Source organism: Lepidochelys olivacea (genome assembly GCF_965140295.1).
Source record: "Lepidochelys olivacea isolate rLepOli2 genome assembly, chromosome: 1".
Lineage (NCBI taxonomy): Eukaryota > Metazoa > Chordata > Testudines > Cheloniidae > Lepidochelys > Lepidochelys olivacea.
Window position 1 is genome coordinate 168,090,950 of NC_140411.1, and position 22,562 is coordinate 168,113,511.

The following is a 22,562-nucleotide window of genomic DNA, read 5'->3' on the forward strand; positions in this document are numbered from 1 at the left end:
ATGAAGGCACTAGTTTGATGGAAATTAAGAGGAGCTGTCACAAGGGTTAAATGCCTGCAAGCAGCATGGGGACTATTTAAAAACACCATAATAGAGGTGCAGACTAAATGTATACCCCAAATCTGAAGAGACAATGAAAGGACCAAAAGAATGCAACCAGGGTGAAACAGCAGAGTAATGGAGGCCAGCAGAAGCAAAAAGGCATCCTCTAAAATTTGGAAGTCAAAACCTAGTGATAGGTAATAGTAATAGGTAGGACCCCAAACTCTGGCAAGTGAAGTGTAAAAGTATAATAAGGCAGACCAAGAAAGAATTTGAAGAGTAATTAGCTAAGAACACAAAAACTAACAGCAATTTTTTTTTTTAAAGTACATCAAAAGCAGAAAGCCTGACAAAGTCAGTGTGGCCACCGGATGATTGAGGTGCTAAAGGAGAACTCAAGAAAGACAAGGTCATGTTTTGGAAGAGTCAATATGGCTAATGGGTAAATCATGAATCACCAATCAATTAGAATTATTTGCGAGTGACAACAAACATGTGGACAAGGGTGATCCAGCTGATTTAGTGTACTTGTAGTTTCTGGAAAAGGGGTGGGGGGTAAACAGTGAACTGGCAAAATTTGCAGATGGTACAAAATTACTTAAGATAGTTCAGTCCAAAGCTGACTATGAAGAGGTACAAATGGATCTTACAAAACTGGGTGATTGGGCAAGAAAGTGGCAAATAAAATTCAATGTCAATAAGTGCTAAGTAATGTATATTGGAAAACATAATCCCAACTATACATGCAAAATGATGGGGTCTAAATTAGCTGTTACCACTCAAGAAAGATCTTGGGGTCATAATGGTAGTTCTCTGAAAACCTCCACTCAATATGCAGTGGCAGTCCAAAAAGCAAACAGAATGTTAGGAACCATTAGGAAAGGTATAGATAATAAGACCAAAAAAATCACAATGCCACTATGTAAATCCCTGACACACCCACACCTTGAATACGGTGTACAATTCTGGTCATCTCATTTAAAAAATGATATAATTGGAAAAGTTGCAGAGAAGGGCAATGAAAATGATTAGGGGTATGAAACAGCGTTCATACCAGGAAAATTTAAAAAGACTGGGACTGTTCAGCTTAGAGAAGACATGACTGAAGGGGATATGATAGAAATCTATAAAATTGCAAATGACATGAAGACAGTGAATCGGGAAATGTTATTTACCCTTTCCTATAACACAAGAACTAGGGGTCATCCAATTATATTAACAAAAGATATTAACAATTCTTCACACAATGCACAGTCAACCTATGAAACTCGTTGCCAGGGGATGTTGTGAAGGACAAAAGTATAACTGTTTCAAAAAAGAATTATGTAAGTTCCTGGACAATAGGTCCATCAATGGCTATTAGCCAACATGGTCAGGGACACAAACCCATGCTCCAGGAGTTCCTAAATCTCTGACCGCCAGAAGCTAGGACTGGATGATAGGAGATTAGGAGATAATTTATAATTGACCTTTCTCTTTATTCCCTCTGAAACATCTGGCATCGGCCACAATCAGAAATGGGATACTGAGCTAGACAGACCATTGGTCTGACCCAGTATGGCCATTCTAATGTTCTTAGCCTTCCTTCATGCTCCCCAGCCTGGTGGTGGCCTGCCTCCTTCACAATCCAAATCTGACCCAACCCAAAGAATGTCAAGGTATTTTCATACCTGACCCCAACACCTGTAGTTGGGTTCTACAGGGTTTGGCACAGATTGCAAGCTTCTAGCATCCTGTTTTGATTTGAAAACTTCAAGAAAGGGGAATCTACCATTTCCCTTGATAGTTTGTTCTCATTTTTAATTACCTTTCCCTTTGCCCTATGCCTTTCAAATATACATTCCGTTTTCATGCCACACTTGCTGAATCTGTAGATGAACTACTATCCCTCAAGGTCTGTACAGAGAAGGTGGGTGAGGTAATAACTTTTACTGGACCAACTTCTGTTGATGAAAGAGACAAGCTTTTGACCTTACACAGATCTCTTCTTCAGGTGTGGGAAAGGTTTGTACAGTCAGGGTATGACCTTACAATTCAAAAGAGCAATGGGTATGCAAGGGTCTCAGAGAATCACTACTGCTCAACCAAGCATTCAGAAATCACAGGTCAGTCCCTCCACCCCCAAATGATGAGATTAATTATTTTAACTCATGATTTTTAAGCCAATGTTGGGTTCTATTTACTTTCCTTTTGGTTCCCGAGCTTTTAGAGTGCTCCAAGTCAGCTTTTCTCTTCAACTCTGAGAGCTAGAAAGTTGCTTCAAGAAAGAAAGCTGAGATTCTCCTGTAATCCACTGACTCTTATGTGCTGGGGTTTTAAGAAAACACCATATATCATGGCACTCACAATAAAATCATGATAGTTAGCAACACCAGAGCATCATGATGAAAAAAAGAGACTCCATTAAAAAGAATACTGTGGGGCAGGAAGAACATCCCACTGTCTCTCTGAATAAACTCTGACTTCTCCAATACTCTGGCATCACATACTTTGCTTGGTAACCCTACAAAGACATCCAACAGAAAGTCACAACGATTCCTCAAAGACTTACAGCGCTATTGAATCACAGCCTTTGCTGACCATGTACTCATCATGACTTGGCACACAAAACGGGCCTCCAGCCTAATTTGTGAAGCCCAAAACGTACAAATCTCTCTCTGTGACCCTGGGCACTTTGCTCCCCTTACTCACAGCCCCCTGCCGTCTTTGGAGGTATTGCCATGCACGCCTCCAGCCCAGCCCCAGCGGTTCCCCAAATGCTAAACCCATTGGCCAGTATTCATCTGGGTAGTCACCTTCCTCGGGGCACTTGCCGGTCTCTGGACACCGGGGCCAGCTGCAGGCACAGGCAGAGCGCCTTGTGCCTTCGGGAGCGCGGAGGCCACTGCCTTGCACAGGGGCTCCCTCCTCCCTTTGCTGGGCGGGGGGGGAAGAGCTCTCTCCCCTTCCCTTGGGCTAGGTGAACCTCACCCCTTCCTCCACCTGGCAAACACCCCGCCCTGTGTGCGGGCGGGAGGGGGAGGGGGAAGAGAAGCGAAAGATTTATCTCGCCCCGCTCCGCCCCTTTCCCCCTCTCCCCGGGGGCGGGGCCCTTTCTGACATGGCGGGGCTCGAGATAGTAACTGGGGGGGGGGGGCGGTCACGTGGCGTCCTCGCAACCGCGCCGCGCGCGCGCTCTCTCCTGTGGGTGGCGCGGGGCCGGGAGGCCTAAGCGATCCCAGGGTGCTGTGCGCGGCGCGGGCTCCCTCCGCCATCCCGCTGGGAGAGACGGTCTGTGCGGAGCCCGGCCAGTGAGACGCCGCCTGCGCGCAGAGCTCCGCCGCCGAACGGACATGTTAGCGCGGAGCCCCTGAGCGGGACCGAGCCTCCCGCCTCCCGCCGCGGGCACCCGCACCAGCCGCCGCCAACATGGAGGCCGTGAACGCCTTCAACCAGGAGGTGGGAGCCGGGGAGGGCGGGGGGAGGCCGGGCCCGGCGGCCAGAGATCGGTTCTGGGGGTCACGAAGCCGCTATCGCGGCCGCCTGCCCCGCTGCTTCCTGCCCCGGGGCGAGGGAGAGCCGAGGCCCGGCCCAGCAGAGGCCTCCGCGGAGGCCCAGGTAGCGGCCGGCCTGCGGCCTCCCCTCGCTCCCGAGGCTGTTCGGGCCCCGTGGGTCTGACGGAGGCCGGGCGGCCCAGCGCTCCCCCGCCCCAGGAGCGGCCAGCGCCGCGTTCCTTCGGGTGAGGCCGGGGGATCCCCGCCCCCTCTCTGCCGCCCGCCCAGCGCGCGGGCCGCCCGGGAGCTGGGGCGCGCGGCCGGGCCCTCGCGCCCAGGCGTTACCCCGGGCGCGCTGCGCTGCGCCTCGCGGGGGCCGGGTGGTTCACAGCCGGGGCGCCTCCTTCCCTGCCAGGGCTGGGGGAGGACGCGACCACGTGAACGCGGGGCAGATAGCACGGGCTGGGCAGCAGCAAACGAAGGGGCTGCCCACGATCGAACAGGAACTTCTCCGTGTGCGGATACGGAGCGGCGTGTGGGGAAAGGGTCAGGTGACAAGCCCCGAAACGAAGCATGTGGCGGGTGGGGAGAGGTTGGGACCAGCCTCCTTTCATGAGGCATGGAAGGCCCTTGTGCCATCTCCGTCACTCTTTTCTTTCGGCTGCTACTGGTTGTTGCAACTCTGCCTGATCTGAAAACTCTCTAGCTGGGCAATAATATACCAGCGATTGTGTCTTCCAAATTGGACATCAAAATATGCCAGATCCTGATGTCTAAAGTTTTTATTCCCACCTAAATTTAAAATGAATGTGTAGTTGGAGCTAACTTTAAATAAAAGTTTTGGTGCACAGGATGTTCTTGCAAATCATTCTAGGTGTTAATTGTAGCGTGTGTGTTCATTGCAAGTAACCTGCTAAATGTAAGCACATCTTTAATGTAAGGTTTCCAAGACTTATTCCAGAATGTTTAATGCATTTTGAAGGTTAGTGTGCTGTGAATGGTTGCTGAACAGAAACAGGAAAAATGGCAGACTGCTCTCCTGTGACAAAGTCATGCTGTGTAAAGTTCATTCTTTGCATCTGCATGTCAGTTGCACTAGACTAGAGTATCAGTATGAACACAATTACATACCTACTTATCCTCTACGAAATAACTGACTTTGTATTTTTCTTTCTATAGTATGATTTTTCTATTCCATTCATGAGATCTTTACATTTTGAAATGATACAGATAACTCCATAGCTAAGGAGTGAATTTTGAGTGTGAGTTTTAACCAGCACTTTTAAATTGACACGTTTCTTATTTTGACACAATTGGCAGTTTGAGGGCTTTCCATTTTCCACATTTCAGGCAAGTGGTGGTGTTTTTAAACAGAAATCTACTAAGTTATATTAATTGGGGTTAGATTGCACATATTTTGTGCTTTCTATTCTTATTGGCATGTAGGACAGAAATCACCTTTACCTAGCCAAATATCAGTGGAGATACTAGCAGTGCTTACCACTTCATTCATCTCATTATATTGCTTCCTTGTACGGCTTAACTTTACTGATATTGGACAAAATGCCATTCATATGGCATATGAATAACTATATTCATATTCACAACTATACAAATTTTATTTGCTGACCCAAATGATTTAGGTAAATGTGTTAATTTAGATAACCATCAGTATCTCTTGATATTTTAAGTAATCTCATTCTGATGTATTCAAAATGGGTATGTCTTAAATAGCACATCTGGGTGCCCAAGAAATAATAAATGTATGATGCCTGACTCTGTCAATATTTTACTTCTGGATACAGAATCAAAAAGAGTACATGAAATTCTAGTAACTCTGCAGAATTTCAATTTGATAACTTATGTGAAGATGAAATTGTATTAAAACATGTACCCAGTTGAGATTTTAATATGATTTCCCTCACAGATGGCTTATTCTCTATGGTTCCAATTCTGCAGTCACTTGTGCATTTGCTTAACTTTATGCTCAATGGGATTTACTCATCTGTTCAGTTCAACATTTAGTTTCCTGGCTTTCTTTAGATGCCCACAAGAAATTAGTTTATATATTTTGAAAACTAAATAAAAAACTCAGCTCTTAATCCCTTCTCTGAACTTCGCAGTTTGACCTTTCCTCTGTATCTGTATCTGGATTGTAAACTCATTTGGGAAAACACTAAATTTTCTACAGCAGTAAGCGCATCGTTCGTGCTAAACAAACAATTATTATGCCTACTATATTTTTACTCATATTTTGAGCACATATTGCCAACTGGTGGTATTTGGTAGCCCTGTAATGTAGTGTATTACCCGTCAGATAACTAGTTTGAACCAGGTACTCCTGAAACAATGAATTAGAATTTGTGAATTTTGTTAAAGTATACAGTTTTGTAGTTAAATATATAGTGAGCATAACTAATGGGTAACATGTTGAGGTGCAAAATCCTACTAACACGTTTCTTGAGAAAACCAGTATACCAAAAAGATGACCTTGACACCCATGTGAGAAAAGCATGTAATGTTTCTTTTCCAGTGTTCGCTTTGGTTATATTTTGGTTTGGCAGTGTACGCTTAGCTTTGCTAAGTTAACTAATTTTTTTTCACATTCGAATTGTAAAAAATTAGGGACCGGTATTGCTTATTATAGGCCTCTGCACAATAAGGCTATGTCTGCACTAGAAATGCTGCAGTGGCGCTGCTGTAGCACTTCAGAGTAGACACGTGCTACACCAACAGGAGAGGTTCTTTTGTCGCTGTAGTTAATCCACCTCCCCAAGAAGCAGCACTAGATTGATGGAAGAATTCTTCCATTGACCTAGCACTGTCTATACAGGGAGTTAAGTCGGCTTAATTATGTCACTCCGAGTGACGTAGCTGGGTCGACCTGACTTTTTAGTGTAGACTTGGCCTAAGCTTCTGTGTTCAGCTTTGCCAATGGAAGTAATATAAGAGCCAACAGACTGATAATTGTGCATTGTTATAATTTTATGATTATGTTAAGAACCAAGCGGTGTCATCACTCACTTCTACATGTGACTCGGTGGTGTACCCAAAGTCAGTAACACCCCCCAAAAATGAAGAGAATGGATATTCGGGTGGGCATTTTGTCTTTGTCTACAACTGTAGCTCAGTTCTTTATTATTGATGCATGGGCAGTTGACCAGACGATTGAATTTTTGATCTAGTATAGCAATCTTATACTAATGACAGATCTCATTTTGCAGTGTCAGTATACCTCTATCTTTTCCTCCCAATCTTTTCCCTAGTCACTCACCTGTTATCAGCTAGCATTATTTCCTTACATGAAGAAAGCAATATTATAACACAATGCTAGTTCTGCTATAATTAAGGTTAGAACAGTTTTCTGTTTAAAGCCTGACTCTTCTAAATGCTCTAAAATCCACATGGTTACTTGGATTGCCTTGTAATTTGGTTTGCTTTGTGGTGATACAGAGTAGAGTAAGTGATCCAAATTTGGGGTAATTTGATCATGGGGGATACTGAGATACAATCCCTTTCCCCCCCCCCAAAAAAAAACCAAAACAGCTTTTCTTAAGGTTGATGGAGTATGCCAACATATTTTTGTTCAGAGTCAGGGAACTGATCGTGCCCCAAATGGTCTCCATTGCAGGACATGTACTTCAGCTATTGCAGGGCATCTACTGCTCCTTGAGGGGAGCAAATTGAAAACAGTAGCAAGAGAGTTCAGCGCTCTAGTTAGGCACATGCCTAACATTCAGGCTTCCTGGCCGGCAAGTTTTCACTACAGCTGGGTAGCTAAAGCGGATATGCAGTAGCCATTGAGCCAGACCTACACCCAGCTATGTGAGTTCAAGTCTGACCTAGAGCAAAAATCTGAAAAAGGTTGTAGGCCTGTTGCAAAAGTGTGTCTGTCAGGTGTGTTTGGCGAAATGTATTGAACCAGAAAATAAATTATGCATGCACATGCTTACTGGGATGGTAGTGGGGTTTGGGAGCTGAGGAGTGGGAGGGATAGGGAAGAGGGGTTTGGAGCTGCATTGAGGGTGGCAGGGGTCAGACACTGGGAGTGGTGACATGGAGGTAGGTGGCACAGCAAGAGTGAGGGTTTAGGGTTGGGGAGGTGCGGCGTATCGATGCTTTACAATTAAGATCGAGATGATTGTTTGAGTGCTATAAAATCCACATATGTACTTGCATTGGCTTGACTTTTCCTGTGCTTCATGCGGGTGTGAGGTGGAGATAGTGAATCAAATTGGGGTCTGAAGTTCTAATGGCTCGATGGGATAACAAGCGGAGGGTGAGCTGGAAATGGTGGAGGGGCTATATGTTGCAGGGGTGTTATCCATCTCCCCCCACACACGCATCAATTTTCTCACAGGTCCTTAAGGTTACTGTAACCACTGTGTAGTAAAACTCAACTTTGGGGGGCAAATAACATGCAAGACTTCTTTCACTGGCCCTGTTAGCAGTTACGCACTTCAAACTTTTTAGAGCATGACCATTATTCCCATTCCACAATAACAAAGTGGTAGTTCCACATTGACAAAGTTTTTGTCAGTGATTTATGTCTGCGTTCAAGGTTTTAAACTTGGTACAGAAACGTGGGTTTCCTGTGTTCTGTTCCCCCAAGTCCATATTAAGAGAATTCTCTGAGAGATCCTGCACAGTATTTCCCCAGTTAGTGCAGTGGTTTATGGAAACTGATGCAGTCCTAGTTATTTTATATGTATGGAAGAGCAGGAGAGGCACAGTTGCCAATCTGATGCTAGGAGGAAAGACTAACATTGCTGTTCCTCTCTCCTGGCCATTTTGGTTCACAAGGCAATTGAAGCTCATGCCTTTGTTGCTCCTGCAGAAAGCATGTTTCCCATGTCTGCAGGGGCAATAGAGTGAAACAGACTAGGGGTTTGTCTACACTGCATCTCAGTGCAGACTATAGGGGTGTGAATTGCAGAGTACACCAAAGAGTATCTTAATGTGACCTAAAAGAAAAGGAGTACTGTGGCACCTTAGAGACTACCCAATTTATTTGAGCATAAGCTCCGATGAAGTGAGCTGTAGCTCACAAAAGCTTATGCTCAAATAAATTGGTTAGTCTCTAAGGTGCCACAAGTACTCCTTTTTCTTTTTGCGAATACAGACTAACACGGCTGCTACTCTGAAACCTGTCATTAATGTGACCTAGATATTTTTTAGTTTGCGGCAGTAGCATCCACATGGGGCAGTTAGAGCGCAACTCTGGTGCACTCTGCCGTTCATGGCCCTATAGTCCTGTATTATGGCACTGTGTAGGCATAGCCTGGGACCATGCTAGTGCTACTCTCCAGATAGCCTTAGGGGTTATTCTGAGTGCATAATCAGGAGCAGCGATGTACATTGAGGGGAGAGGGGTGTATGGGAAGAGGAGTAGAAGATATGTGCACAGTTCGAAGGGTATGGTAGTTGCAGTACATCAGAATTTTGGATTCAGCTTGGTCCTTCATTTACTGTACTACCAGGACTGAAATTATTTCAGCAGTAAATTCATCCACAGGGGTAAGGAAGATGCTTTGCATTGCTTTAGTGGCAACTGCAGAGCAACTGAAGGAGCAGTATCAGTGTGATCCTGAAGGATCCCATTCCCTCTGAACAAGAGACAGAGAACAAGAAAGGTTGAGAATCCTGTCAGAGGCTAGCAGAAGTAAAAAATGGGGAAGTGAAGAGAAGCAACCTTCAAGGAGAGTAGGAGTCTTACGAAGGGAGAAATAAATTAATAAATTGATCTTAGGAGGCAGATAATGTTTCAGGTTTTGAGCTACTGAACTAAGTAGCTCAGACCAAAACTAAATAGTCTCCCACATACTTTTTCATTTCCATTTGAAAGTGTTTATAAAGATGTTTGCCCCAAATGAACTCCTAACTTTGTAAGTTTATCCTTCTAGTCAGCAGGAATACTTTAGTGGACTACGTCTCATGTATGCTAGACTGCCCTTGGTTTACCTTTGGACAGATTAGACTGTGGCTTCATCTTCCAAAGAATCAGTTTATGATGGTCTCTTACCCTTGGCAGCAGCTAGTAGTTGCTAAGCTTCACAGCTCACATGTCAGAGGCTGATACTAATGATGGATCCTCTGAGCCACAGCCCAAGGGCAGAAATTTTGTAGGAATTCCAACATTTCTCTTTTCTCAGTAGCTCTGGGGATTTGTGGTAGGGTAAGGACCAGGCTTCTGTCCAGCAGGTAGACCCTGGACCCATTCATTTTTTATGTTTGTCTCTAGCTAGACCTTTTCAGTCTGATAATCCAATAGTATTACTGGTACTTTGTTAGCATAAGTGTATTGTTATTTTCTTCTTTCTTTCCTTCCTCCTCCATCCCTTCCTGCAAATACTCAGTTAATTTTGCATAGGCATATGAGCAAATACCTAAAATTGTATTTGAATAACCTATAATTTTGTCATTGTAAAATATTTCTAACTGTAATTCAGATGTATTCAACACACTTGTAGAAAAAAATCTGTTCTTGGATTCCTTATGTGCTAATTTTTATGAAGACTTCTTATTTATATGTTTAGAACAAGACTATGCAAGCAGTCAAGCAAGCAACAGCATAGTACTGTATAGGAATGCATACTTTCTTTAATGTCTCAGCACCTGATAAGATGTAATGTAGTAGGTTGATTTTTATTACTAAAGGTAAAGATTTTTCAGAGGTGCTCAACACCTATATTGCCTTTTGGCTTCAGTGGAGTTGTGTGTGCTTAGTTCCTCTGAAAGTCAGGCCCTGGCTGTGCATGTAGAAAGACACTCTTCTTAGTCTTAGGGTATGTCTACACTACGAAATTAGGTCGATTTTATAAAAGTCGATTTTTAGAAATTGATTTTATACAGTCTATTGTTTATGTCCCCACTAAGCGCATTAAGTTGGCAGAGTGGGTTCTCAATACCGTGGCTAGCTATCCCACAGTTCCCGCAGTCTCCACTGCCCGTTGGCTTTCTGGGTTAAGCTCCCAATGCCTGATGGGGCAAAAACATTGTTACGGGTGGTTTTGGATACATGTCGTCAGTTGTCCTTCCCTCCCTCTGTGAAAGCAACGGCAGACAATCGTTTTGCGCCTTTTTTCCTGAGTTACCCGTGCAGATGCCATACTCCGGCAAGCATGGAGCCCGCTCAGCTCACCGCTGCTGTTGTGAGCATTGTAAACACCTCGCACATTATCCTGGAGTATGTGCAGAACTGGGCTAGGAGACGCCAGCACGAGGACGATTATGTTGAGGACATGGACATAGACACAGACGTTCCTGAAAGCACGGGCTGTGGCAATTGGGACAGTGGGGCTGGTTGATACAGTGGAACACCGATTCTGGGCCCGGCAAACAAGCACAGACAGGTGGGACCACATAGTGTTGCAGGTATGGGATGAGTCACAATGGCTGCGAAACTTTCGCATGTGTAAGGCCACTTTCCTTGAACTTTGTGAGTTGCTTTCCCCCGCCCTCAAGCACAGGAATACCAAGATGAGAGCTGCCCTGACAGTCAAGAAGTGAGTGGCGATAGCCCTGTGGAAGCTTGCAACGCCTGACTGCTACCGATCAGTCGGGAATCAGTTTGGAGTGGGCAAGTCTACTGTAGGGACTGCTGTGATCCAAGTAGCCAATGCAGTCACTGATGATCTGCTATCAAGGGTAGTGACTCTAGGAAATGTGCAGGTCATAGTAGATGGCTTTGCTGCATGGGGTTCCCTAACTGTGGTGGGGCAATAGATGGAACGCATATCCCCATCTTGGCTCCGGACCACCTTGCCAACCAGTATGTAAACCGCAAGGGGTACTTCTCAGTGGTGTGCAAGCACTGGTGGATCACGAGGGATGTTTCACTGACATCAACGTGGGATGGCCAGGAAAGGTGCATGACGCTCGCATCTTTAGGAACTCTGGGCTGTTCGAGCAGTTGCAAGAAGGGACTTACTTCCCAGACCAGAAAATTACCATTGGGGATGTTGAAATGCCAATAGTTATCCTTGGGGACCCAGCCTACCCCTTGCTCCCATGGCTCATGAAGCCATACACAGGCAGTCTGGACAGTAGTAAGGAGCAGTTCAACTATAGGCTGAGCAAGTGCAGAATGGTGGTAGAATGTGCCTTTGGACATTTAAAAGTTCGCTGGCGCTGTTTGCTGACTAGTTTAGACCTCAGCACAACCAACATTTCCATTGTTATTGCTGCTTTCTATGTGCTCCATAATATCTATGAGAGTAAGGGGGAGATGTTTATGGCAAGGTGGGAGGTTGAAGCAAATCACCTGGCAGCCGATTTTGAGCAGCCAGACACCAGGGCAATTAGAAGAGCACAGCCAGGCACGCTGCACATCAGAGAGGCTTTGAAAACCAGTTTCATGACAGGCCAGGCTACAGTGTGACAGTTGAGTGTGTTTCTCCTTGCTACAAACCTGCCCCTTTGTTGATTTTAATTGCCTGTAAGCCAACCACCCTCCCCCCCTTCGATCACAGCTGGCAAAGGAAATAAAGTAACTATTGTTTTGAAACCATGCATTCTTTCTTTATTAATTTAAAAAAAAAAAGTGAGAACTGACGGTAGCCTGGGTGGAGTGGGGTGCAGGAGGAGGGAAGGACAGGGCCACCTTGCTTATTGTAGCCACACTACAAATAAAAATTGTTTGAATGATAGCCTTCTGTTGCTTGGGCCATCCTCTGGAGTGGAGTGGCTAGGTGCCCGAAGTCTCCCGCGGCTCCCCCCCTTCCCCCTGTGTTCTTGGGTGTCTGGGTGAGGAGTATATGGAACTTGGGGAGGAGGGCAGTCGGTTATACAATGGATGCAGTCGGGGGCTGTGCTCTTGTTGGCTTTCCTCCAGCTCCAGCAGACGCTTCATCATGTCCCTTTGCTCCCCCATTAGCCTCAGCATCGCCTCCTGCCTCTGCTCTTTGCGCTCACTTAATGCTTTCTTGGCGTCTGCCACTGAATGCCTCCATGTATTAAGCTGTGCCCTATCAGTGCGGGAGATCTGCATGAGCTCAGAAAACATGTCATTGCGACTGTGTTTTTTTCACCTTCTAATGTGCGATAACCTCGGACAGAGATGATAGGGGGAACATAGAAACATTTGCATCTGGGGGGAGATAAAAAGGGAGAGTAAAATTTAAGATGATACATTTCTGAGAACAAAAGGGAGACTCTTTCACAGTGAATCAGTCAATTCATAGCAGACAGCACATGTGCTTTAGGTACAAGGTCGCATTTTGCGTTTTATATTGAGCGCCTGCCTGTATGGTGACACATCACACACGGCTGGGCAACAGAATTCGGTTTCCAGGCAGCTATGGTAAGCCTTTTGGGACACGTGGTTGGCTTCTTATGCCTTCATAACATGTGGGAATGGTTTCAGACTGCAGCGCCATCCTTTCCTATAGCAAGCAATGCTGGTTGGGCTTCACATTTAAAAGGAGGGGCTGCGGTTTTCAGGTGCATATGCAGCACACACCTCCCCCCAGCTGCCGCATGGCTGTTCTCTGAGATGAGCCCTTCACTCCTCCCCCCTGCTGATTCTCCAGGATGATCCCTTTTAGCCAAGTGCAAAAAACCCAGCATGAACAGGGTCGTTTTACTATTCCCTTACAAAAATTCCCCTATTTCAACCAAGTGACCATGAATGATCTCATTCTCCTGAGGCTAACAGAGAAAGATATAGACCGAATGTTGCTTGAATGCAAACCCAGGACCATTCACTGCCATGCTTTGTGCTGCAATGATTCTAGGCTACTTGCTACTGGCTTGGCTTGGTAAAGTGTCCTACTGTGCAGGATGAAATAAGACAGCCCTCCCCAGAAACCTTCTGCAAAGGCTTTCAGAGTACCTCCAGGAGAGCTTCATGGAGATGTCCCTGGAGGATTGCCGCTCCACCCCAGGCACGTTAGCAGACTTTTCCAGTAGCTGTACTGGCCGTGAATGCACCCCAATTCTTCAGGGCAAATCAGACATTAAACACTATTGTTTTTAAACCCTGTACTGTAGTTAAAAATGTGCACTCACCAGACCTGCCTTCTCTTGAGGGTTGGGGATCCCGCCTTGGGAGGGTATTGGCTCCAGGGTGATGAAAAGGTCCTGGCTGCTGGGGAGAACGGATTCACCACTTGCCTGCTGCTCATCCTCATCCACAAAATCCTCCTCCCTGTTGCGTGAGACTCCCACTTGCAGGTGTCCATGGACAGTGGTGGGGTAGTGGTAGGGTTCCCCCCCAAGAATGCCATGCAGCTGATCATAGAAGTGTCATGTATGGGGCTCTGACCCGGAGCAACCATTTGCTTCCTTTGTCTTTTGGTAGGCTTGTCTGAGCTCCTTAACTTTCATGCGACACTGCTGTGTGTCCCTGTTGTAGCCTCTGTCCACCATGCCCTGTGCGATTTTGGCATATATGTTTGTATTTCTTCTTTTTGATTAGAGTTTGGCCTGCACAAATTCTTCTCCCCGTACAGCAATCAGATCCAGTGTCTCCCTTTTGGTCCATGCTGGGGCTCGTTTGCGATTCTGGGGGGACTGCATGGTCACCTCTGCTGCTGAGCTCGCCACGCTGACCAAACAGGAAATGAAATTCAAAATTTCCTGTGCACCTGGCTAGTGCATCAGAGTTCAAAGTGCTGTCCAGAGAGGTCACATTGGAGCACTCTGGGACAGCTCCGGGAGGCCAATACTGTTGAATTGCTTCTGCAGTACCCCAAATTCGACCCAGCAAGGTTGATTTTAGTGCTACTCCCCTCACCGGGGAGGAGTACAGAAGTCGATTTTAAGAGCCCTTTAGGTCGACGGAACGGGGTTGGTAGTGTAGATGCATTCATTTTAAAATCGACCTAATGCAGCTAAATTCTACCTAACCCCATAGTGTAGACAAGAGCTTAATGCCAGATGCCCAGTTTTCAGCATTTGCTGATGACCAATTAAGTAACTAATGTTGATGTGAAGAACTATTAACTCAGAAGTTTGAGACTTGTCACATCAGACACAGATCTCTTTTTCTGAAAAGTGGGTAATTGTTTGAGCTCCTTAAAGCAGTTTGCAAACCTTCACAGCTTCATGTTTGTGTGCCATGGTATTTAATATGGGTGGAAGCTACTGAACCTGAACAGGGTTCTGTTCAATAGTATCACAAAACTTATATTTCTCACATTTGGTATTTCCCAGAAGATATAGATATATGTGGTACTTGTATTTTTTAAAGATCATGCCCAGCCCAAAATATATATTTTTTTCTTGTCTTTGCAGACTTCAGTTTAAAAACATTCATTGTTTACCACTATCCTTTGCCCTAACTTCATATGAGGATATTTGGTATTTCTTCCTCTGTTGTTCCTTGTCAAAATATAAAAAAAGTGGACTAGCTTTATCATTGTTTCTGGAATTGCCCCCCACTTCCTTGCTCTTTGATATTCGGTTGTAGTTGATGTACTCGTCTGTGTGGGGAAGACAGCTTTCAAAGTCTGCTTCGTTATATTTCCTTGATGAGTTGCCTTAAAATAAAACTTCCTTGTGCTAGAGAAGGTGATTTGGAATTTGTGGGTAAGTGGCAGTATACATGGACTATGGAAGACCTGCTTTTGGAGAAATTTTTTTCAACGTGTTTGTTGGAAAACTTAGACTCATTTAGGAACATTTTTTGATAGTCTGCTGAAGATATCTATATGTTGGACTGTTTTCTTTTGGCCCTAAACAAGGCTTGAAAAAAATCACCAGAAACTTAGTAGCCAGTAGTGAATATCAAAGTGGGGGTGGAGGGTTCAAAGGCAATATCCTGTTGACAAAGGCCAGCTGCTGGTGTTTAAGGCCTTATCTACACTGCGGAATTGTCAGCAAAAGTTATGTCGCTTTAATTAAACCGCTGTCGCTTGTCCACACTGTGCTCCTTATGTCGGCAGAGCACATCCACACTAGCAGCTCTTAGAATCATAGAACTGGAAGGGACCTTGAGAGGTCATCTAGTCCAATCCCCTGCACTCGTGGCAGGGCCAAGTATTATCTAGACCAGGGATCAGCAACCTTTGGCACATGGCTATCAGGGAGATCTGCTGGCAAGCCGGGACCATTTGTTTACCTGCAGCTCCCACTGGCCACGGTTCACTGTTCCAGGACAGTGGGGACTGCGGGAATCACTGGCTGTCACTGTAGCGTCCGCAGGTAAACGAACTGTCCTGTCTGATCCCTGATCTAGACCATCCCTTACTGGTGTTTGTCCAAGCCGCTCTTTAAAATCCGCAATGATGGAGATTCTACACTCTCCCTAGGCAATTTATTCCAGTGCTTAACCACTCTGACAGGAAGTTTTTTCTAATGTCCAACCTAAACCGCCCTTGCTGCAATTTAAGCCCATTGTTGCTTGTCCTATCCAGAGGTTAAAAAGAACAATTTTTCTCTGTCCTCCTTGTAACAACCTTTTTATGTGCTTGAAAACTGTTATCATGTTCCCTCTCAGTCTTCTCTTCTCCAGACTAAACAAACTCAGTTTTTTCAGTCTTTCCTCATAGGTTATGTTTTCTAGACCTTTAATCATTTTTGTTGCTCTTCTCTGGACCTACTCCAATTTGTCCACATCTTTCTTGAAATGTGGCGCCCAGAACTGGACACAATACTCCAGTTGATGCCTAATCAGCGCAGAGTAGAATGGAAGAATTACTTTTCGTGTCTTGCTTACAATACTCCTACTAATACATCCCAGAATGATGTTTGCTTTTTTTTGCAACAGCATTACACTGTTGACTCATTTTTCTTGTGATCCACTATGAACCCCAGATCCCTTTCCGCAGTACTCCTTCCTAGGCAGTCATTTCCCATTTTTATGTGTGCAACTGATTGTTCCTTCCTAAGTGGAATACTTTGCATTTTTCCTTACTGAATTTCATGCTATTTTCTTCAGACCATTTCTCCAATTTGTCCAGACCATTTTGAATTTTAATCCTGTCCTCCAAGGCACTTGCAACCCCTCCCAGCTTGGTATCGTCTACAAACTTTGTAAGTGTACTGTCTGTGCCATTATCTAAATCATTGATGATGAAGATATTGAACAGAACTGGACCCAGAACTGATCCCTGCGGGACCCCACTTGTTATGCCCTTCCAGTATGACCGTGAACCATTGATAACTACTCCCTGGGAACGATTTTCCAACCAGTTATGCACCCACCTTATAGTAGCTCCATCTAGGTTGTATTTCCTTAGTTTGTTTATGAGAAGGTCATGTGAGACAGTATCGAAAGCCTTACTAAAGTCAAGATATACCACATCTACCGCTTCCCCCATATACAAGGCTTGTTAAGCTGTCAAAGAAAGCTATCAGGTTGGTTTGACACAATTTGTTCTTGACAAATCTATGCTGACTGTTATCTTATTATCTTCTAGATGTTTGCAAATTGATTGCTTAATTATTTGCTTCATTATCTTTCCAGATACAGAAGTTAAGCTGACAGGTCTGTAATTCCCCGGGTTGTCCTTATTTCCCTTTTTATGGATGGGCACTATATTTGCCCTTTTCCAGTCTTCTGGAATGTCTCACGTCTTCCATGACTTTTCAAAGATAATTGCGAATGGCTCAGATATCTCCTCAGTCAGCTCCTTGAGTATTCTAGGATGCATTTCATCAGGCCCTGGTGATTTGAAGACATCTAACTTGTCTACCTCATTTTTGACTTGTTCTTTCCCTGTTTTAGACTCTGATCCTACCTCATTTTCACTGGCATTTACTATGTTAGACGTCCAATCACCACCAACCTTCTTGCTGAAAACCGAAAGAAAGAAGTAATTAAGGACCTCTGCCATTTACACATTTTCTGTTATTGTCTTTCCCCCCTCATTGAGTAACGGGCCTACTCTGTCCTTGGTCTTCCTCTTGCTTCTAATGTATTTGTAGAATATTTTCTTGTTTCCTTTTATTCCCTACCTAGTTTGATCTCTTTGTGTGTGTTGGCTTTTCTGATTTTGTCCCTACATACTTGTAGTGTTTGTTTTTTATATTCATTCTTTGTAATTTGACCAAATTTCCACTTTTTGTAGGACTCTTTTGAGTTTTAGATCATTGAAGATCTCCTAGTTAAGCCAGGGTGGTCTCTTGCCATACTTCCTATTTTTCCTGTGCAGTGGGATAGTTTGCTCTTGTGCCCTTAATAATGTCTCTTTGAAAAACTATCAGCGTCTTCGGTTGTTTTTCCCCTTAGACTTGCTTCCCATGGGATTTTATCTACCAGCTCCCTGAGTTTGTGAAAGTCTGTGTTCTTGAAATCCATTGTCTTTATTGTGCTCTTCTCCCTCCTACCATTCCTTAGAATCATGAACTCTACCATTTCATGATCACTCTCATCTAAGTTGCCTTCCACTTTCAAATTCTCAACCAGTTCCTCCCTATTTGTCAAAATCAAATCTAGAACACCCTCCCCCCAGTAGCTTTCTTCACCTTCTGAAATAAAAAATTGTTTCAATACATTCCAAGAACTTGTTGGATAATCTGTGGCCTGCTATGTTATTTTCCCAACAGATGTCTGGGTAGTTGAAGTCCTCCATCACCAAGTCCTGTGCTTTAGATGATTTTGTTAGCTGTTTAAGAAAAGCATCATCCACCTCTTCTTTCTGGTTTGGTGGTCTGTCGTAGACCCTATCATGACAGCACCCTTGTTTTTTACCCCTTTTATCCTTACCCAGAGACTTTCAACAGGTCTGTCTCCTATTTCTATCTCAACCTCAGTCCAAGTGTATACATTTTTTAATACATAAGGCAACACCTCCTCCCTTTTTCTCCTGCCTGTCCTTACTGAGTAAGCTGTATCCTTCTATACCAATATTCTAGTCATGAGTACTATCCCACCAAGTCTCCGGGATGCCAGCTATGTCATAGTTTTGTTTATTTACTAGCATTTCAAGTTCTTCCTGCTTATTCCCCATACTTCTCACATTAGTATACAGACATCTAAGATACTGATTTGATTTCCCCCCTCCCCTTTCTGTCTTGTCTCTCCCTTATTTATGTTGTAACAGCCCATGCTCCCCCCATTCTGACCCTTCTCTCAGGTCTCCATGTTTTTGACTTACCTGTGGGCTTTGGTCACCTGCCCCTGTTGAACCTAGTTTAAAGCCCTCCTCACTATGTTAGCCAGTCTGTAGCCAAATATGCTCTTCCCTTCTTTGATAGGTGGACCCCATCTCTGCTTAGCAGTCCTTCTTCCTGGAACAGCATCCCGTGGTCAAGGAAGCTGAAGCCCTCCTGGTGACACCATCCTTGCAGCTAGGCATTCACCTCCAGGATGCATCTGTCTCTGCTGAGGCCCCTACCCTTGACTGGAAGGACTGGAGAGAACACCACCTGCGGTCCCAGCTCCCTCACCCTTACTCCCAGAGCCCTGTAGTCACTTCTGATCTGCTGAGGGTCATACCTCGCAGTATCATTAGTGCCCACAAGGAGTAGCAGCATGGGGTAGTAGTCGGAGGGCTGGATGATCCTTGACAATCCCTCCATAACCTCTCTGATACGGGCCCCTGGCAGGCAGCAAATCTCCGGGGATGCCATGTGATCCTCCCAGCCTTGGGGGTACATGGCTTCTCCTCTTCAACCTTTGGAGGTGATTCCTCATCACTCGTTGCCAGGGCAGCATAACGGTTCTCCATCTCCATAGTGAGTGGGTTGGGAGTAGGAGTGGAGCACTGCCTGCTGCCAGAAGTAACCAGCAGCCAGTGTCCTCCCTGTACCAGAGCCTTATCCTCCTCCCCTGGTGGCATGACAGCAGTCCTCACTAGCTAGATAGCGACTCCAGCCTTGGAAGTCTCCATATGAATACTGTCAATGAATTCCTTGTTTCATGGATGCTCAGCCTACCCACCTCCTCCTGTAGCTCTTCCACCTGCTTGCTGAGAGATTCCACCAGCAGGCACCTCTCACACTGGATGGTCCCTCCAGCCTGGCTTTCTGAGAGTGGGAAATGCAGGCCACAGTCTGAAAATCCACACCAGGATCTGGGTAGAGGCATCCATGGTTAGGTTCTCTGTCTGGATACAGGCACAGGTGGAAGAGACAGGAGCAGTGTTGGCACTGGCAATGCGGCCCTTCCTAACCATAATGATTATATTATGACTCCCTCTCTCCCCTTGGTCGCTTAGCCTCTGGCTTTTAAGGCCTTCCCTCCAACGTCAGACCTACCTCCTCGTTAATCATATAGAGGGAGGATGATCACAAGGCTGATCAAGGATGCTTAAGGAACAAAGGCTCAAACTGTCCCCAAACACACAATCCCATTTGACCCAGTTGACCATGTAACTGAAATAACCTGAAAGAAAAAGAAAAACACACACAGCCAAACAAACTCACTCACTCCAAGGTTAGCACTCACACCTTGTTCGTTCAGCAGGGGGATCTCCTTCACCCTCTCTCAAACTCCCCTGTTCGCTAGCATCACTCTTGCATCAACACAGAGAGCAGTGCTTTGTGGGTAGCTATCCCACCGTGCAACTGGCCACAGGGTGCTTTGGGAAGGGTTTGCAATGCCTTATGGGGCAGGTACAGCATCACATAATGCAGGGTTTTCAGTCATGTTTCTATGGGCATCCTACTAGATTGTGAGCTGCTTTTCAACTGAAGGTGGGTGGGTGTGTTGGGGGAAGAGACAAAAACAAAGTGGGTGTGTTGGTATGCTGTCTCTTTAAGTTCAGACAGCAGCTTGAGCAGTCTCTCCACCCACCCTCCCTCCCCCCAACAGCAGCCCGTACTGCTAAATTTTAGTTTATTCCATCCCAATGGCTAGTTACAAATTGTAAGTGCAGTTTTTTTTTTTAAATAGCTTGTCTTCATTAATTTAGACTTACATTTAAATTTGATCCATATCTTTCCACCCCAACTTTCCCCATGTATGCACTTTCAGAGTCCCCTTTGGGAATATTGCTTTTGGTGTCCTCATCACTTTCACTCTGTTCGTGCTGTCCGCAGCAACACAGGCAGTATTCCCAAGTCCTCTGCCCAGCCCTGCTTTTCTCAAGGCCCTTCTTCATTTTTCTTTCTCATGGATTATTTTACTAGGCCTCAATTCCTGCTTCTCTTGCTCCTCAGATAATGGCCCCATGTTACCAACTCCTACCTCATATACTGCTTCATATTTGGTTTCCCACTTCCTACCCGCTGTGTGCTTGCCTGCTTCTTGGATCCTTCTCTGGTTCCTAGCTGTATCACATCAATCTCTAGAAGCAGTCTCCTGATCTTTGGTACTGGCTCCTGCCTCTTCTTGGTCCATGGCTACCTTCTGCACTCCCAGAGTTCCTTGTTTTTTTATTACACTCCTGAAATAACCGCTGTTCCTGAGTACAGTGTCTTGATGCAGGCTTCTTTTGCACTCATGATGGGAGGCTGGTTGCTTTCTCGGCTGGAACAACTCCTCCTTGGTCTGTGGGAAGGAAGAGGTGGCTCCTTGTAACAACACTGGCTCCTTGTACTCGTTTTTTTTTTTCCTTCTGTCAGCCTCCCGGCCACAGCTGCCTCAAGGGAGTAGAATCTGCTCTTAGTGTTATACCAGGAAGGGCAGGTGTGAGGATCACAGTTTAGAAATCTCCATGCTAATGGTTACTTTCTTTCAATATTTTCATGTTAAAGTTCAGGAGAATTAGTGTTGGCATTCTCTTTGTTCACCTGACAGTGACTTCAAAGAAGGAATGTGTAATAATTTCGCAAAAAAGAGAATGAGCTTCAAAATAATAAAGGGAAGGAACACATTCATCATGTGACGCTAACTAGCAGGTGACATGAAATGTTTAGTTAGCCATACTAATTCTTCCCGGCAGCCAGAGATGGATGCTCGCTTGGAGTGTATCTGTTGGTTTGAAATGTTGACTGGTTAAAGCCAATCTGGAGCTGGAATTTGCTGTGTGTGGAAGGGTCATCCAAACTCCTGGGTTAAAAATTATCTGTCTCAAAGGGTTGATGATAACACAGAGAGAATGGATTCAACAGCTGTATGTGGTGGCTGGCTCTTCTTCTAGCTCCTGAAGGAAGATACTGTTGAAAGAAAATAGATTCCTAGTCCAGAAAGTAGTTAAGGAAACAAACATGTACTTGTTTGTTCTTCCTGTATTCAGTTATTGACAATGTTGGGTTTTTTTTGTTTTGGTAGCTATGCTGAAAGCTTGGTGGTTGTTTTCTGTGCCTGCACGTATTTAGTCCATAATTTTGTTAGTTATTTAACTAAACCTATTTACTTTTGTTTTTTCTTTCCCTCAGTAATTGGAAAGAGAGGAGAAATCTGTCAGCCTCTTAAATCAGGGCTATTAAACATCTTACCAGGATCTCAGACTTTAACAATTATACTAGAAAAAAGGGCTAATATGGTGGCTACAATTCTATTTTGGATTAAACTGTCCAAAAGAGAATTCTCCTTGTTCCTTTGTTGTGTTTGTCTAATGGGTTCTTATTGAAGATGATGATCCTGATATCAGGCCTTTTTAACTGATATTTCCTAGGTCCTGATTCCTGTATTACACAGCCCTGAGGAACAGAATCATTTCTATAATAGCTCATTTATTTTCTTTCTTTTTTAAATATAGCTGTATTTTTTACCTTGAACTCTCCCATGTGTATAGGATATTTTGAGACTTGCAGGTTTTTTGATTACAGGAATCATGTCAATTTCACACTGTTGCCATAGTAAGCAGCAACTTAAGGGCCTGTCTTCATTGCCCCATAGTTCAGACTAAGGGGATGTGACTAGCAGGGCACACCAGAGTGCTGTGCTATAATTCCTCTGTGTGGGGTGCTGCGGATGTGAACTTGCAGGCTCTGAGTTTGGACATCCAACCTCAAGACAGTATAAGTTTGCGTACAGATGGGGGAGTTAAGTGCAGCACTTTGGTGTGCTCTGATATTCATATCCCCTTAGTCTGAACTCTGGGATACTGTAAACATGCCTTTTAAATAGCAAGGGCAGTGTAGGGAAGGAGCAGCAAACATTCATTTTAATAGACTGGGAGATCTAGAAATGGACTTAATGACACAGGGCAGGAGCTAAAAGGGGGAGGACAAAAAGTGGTGGTGCACCTATTCTTAGGTTGGAGGGGGAGCAAG

At 44.8% G+C, this 22,562-nt stretch overlaps 1 protein-coding gene across 2 annotated transcripts in view; it reads left to right on the forward strand.

Annotated features, from left to right (window-relative positions):
* Positions 1-3,247: 3,247 nt before the first annotated feature.
* The window catches only part of SCAF4 (SR-related CTD associated factor 4), a 68,205-nt gene continuing 48,890 nt past the window's right edge, over positions 3,248-22,562 (forward strand). For both annotated transcript variants that reach the window (XM_084623926.1, XM_084623927.1), the window contains exon 1: positions 3,248-3,480. In XM_084623926.1, coding sequence (XP_084480052.1) covers positions 3,451-3,480 — 30 coding nt within the window. In that variant the 5' untranslated portion in view covers positions 3,248-3,450. The remainder of the gene's footprint in view (positions 3,481-22,562) is intronic.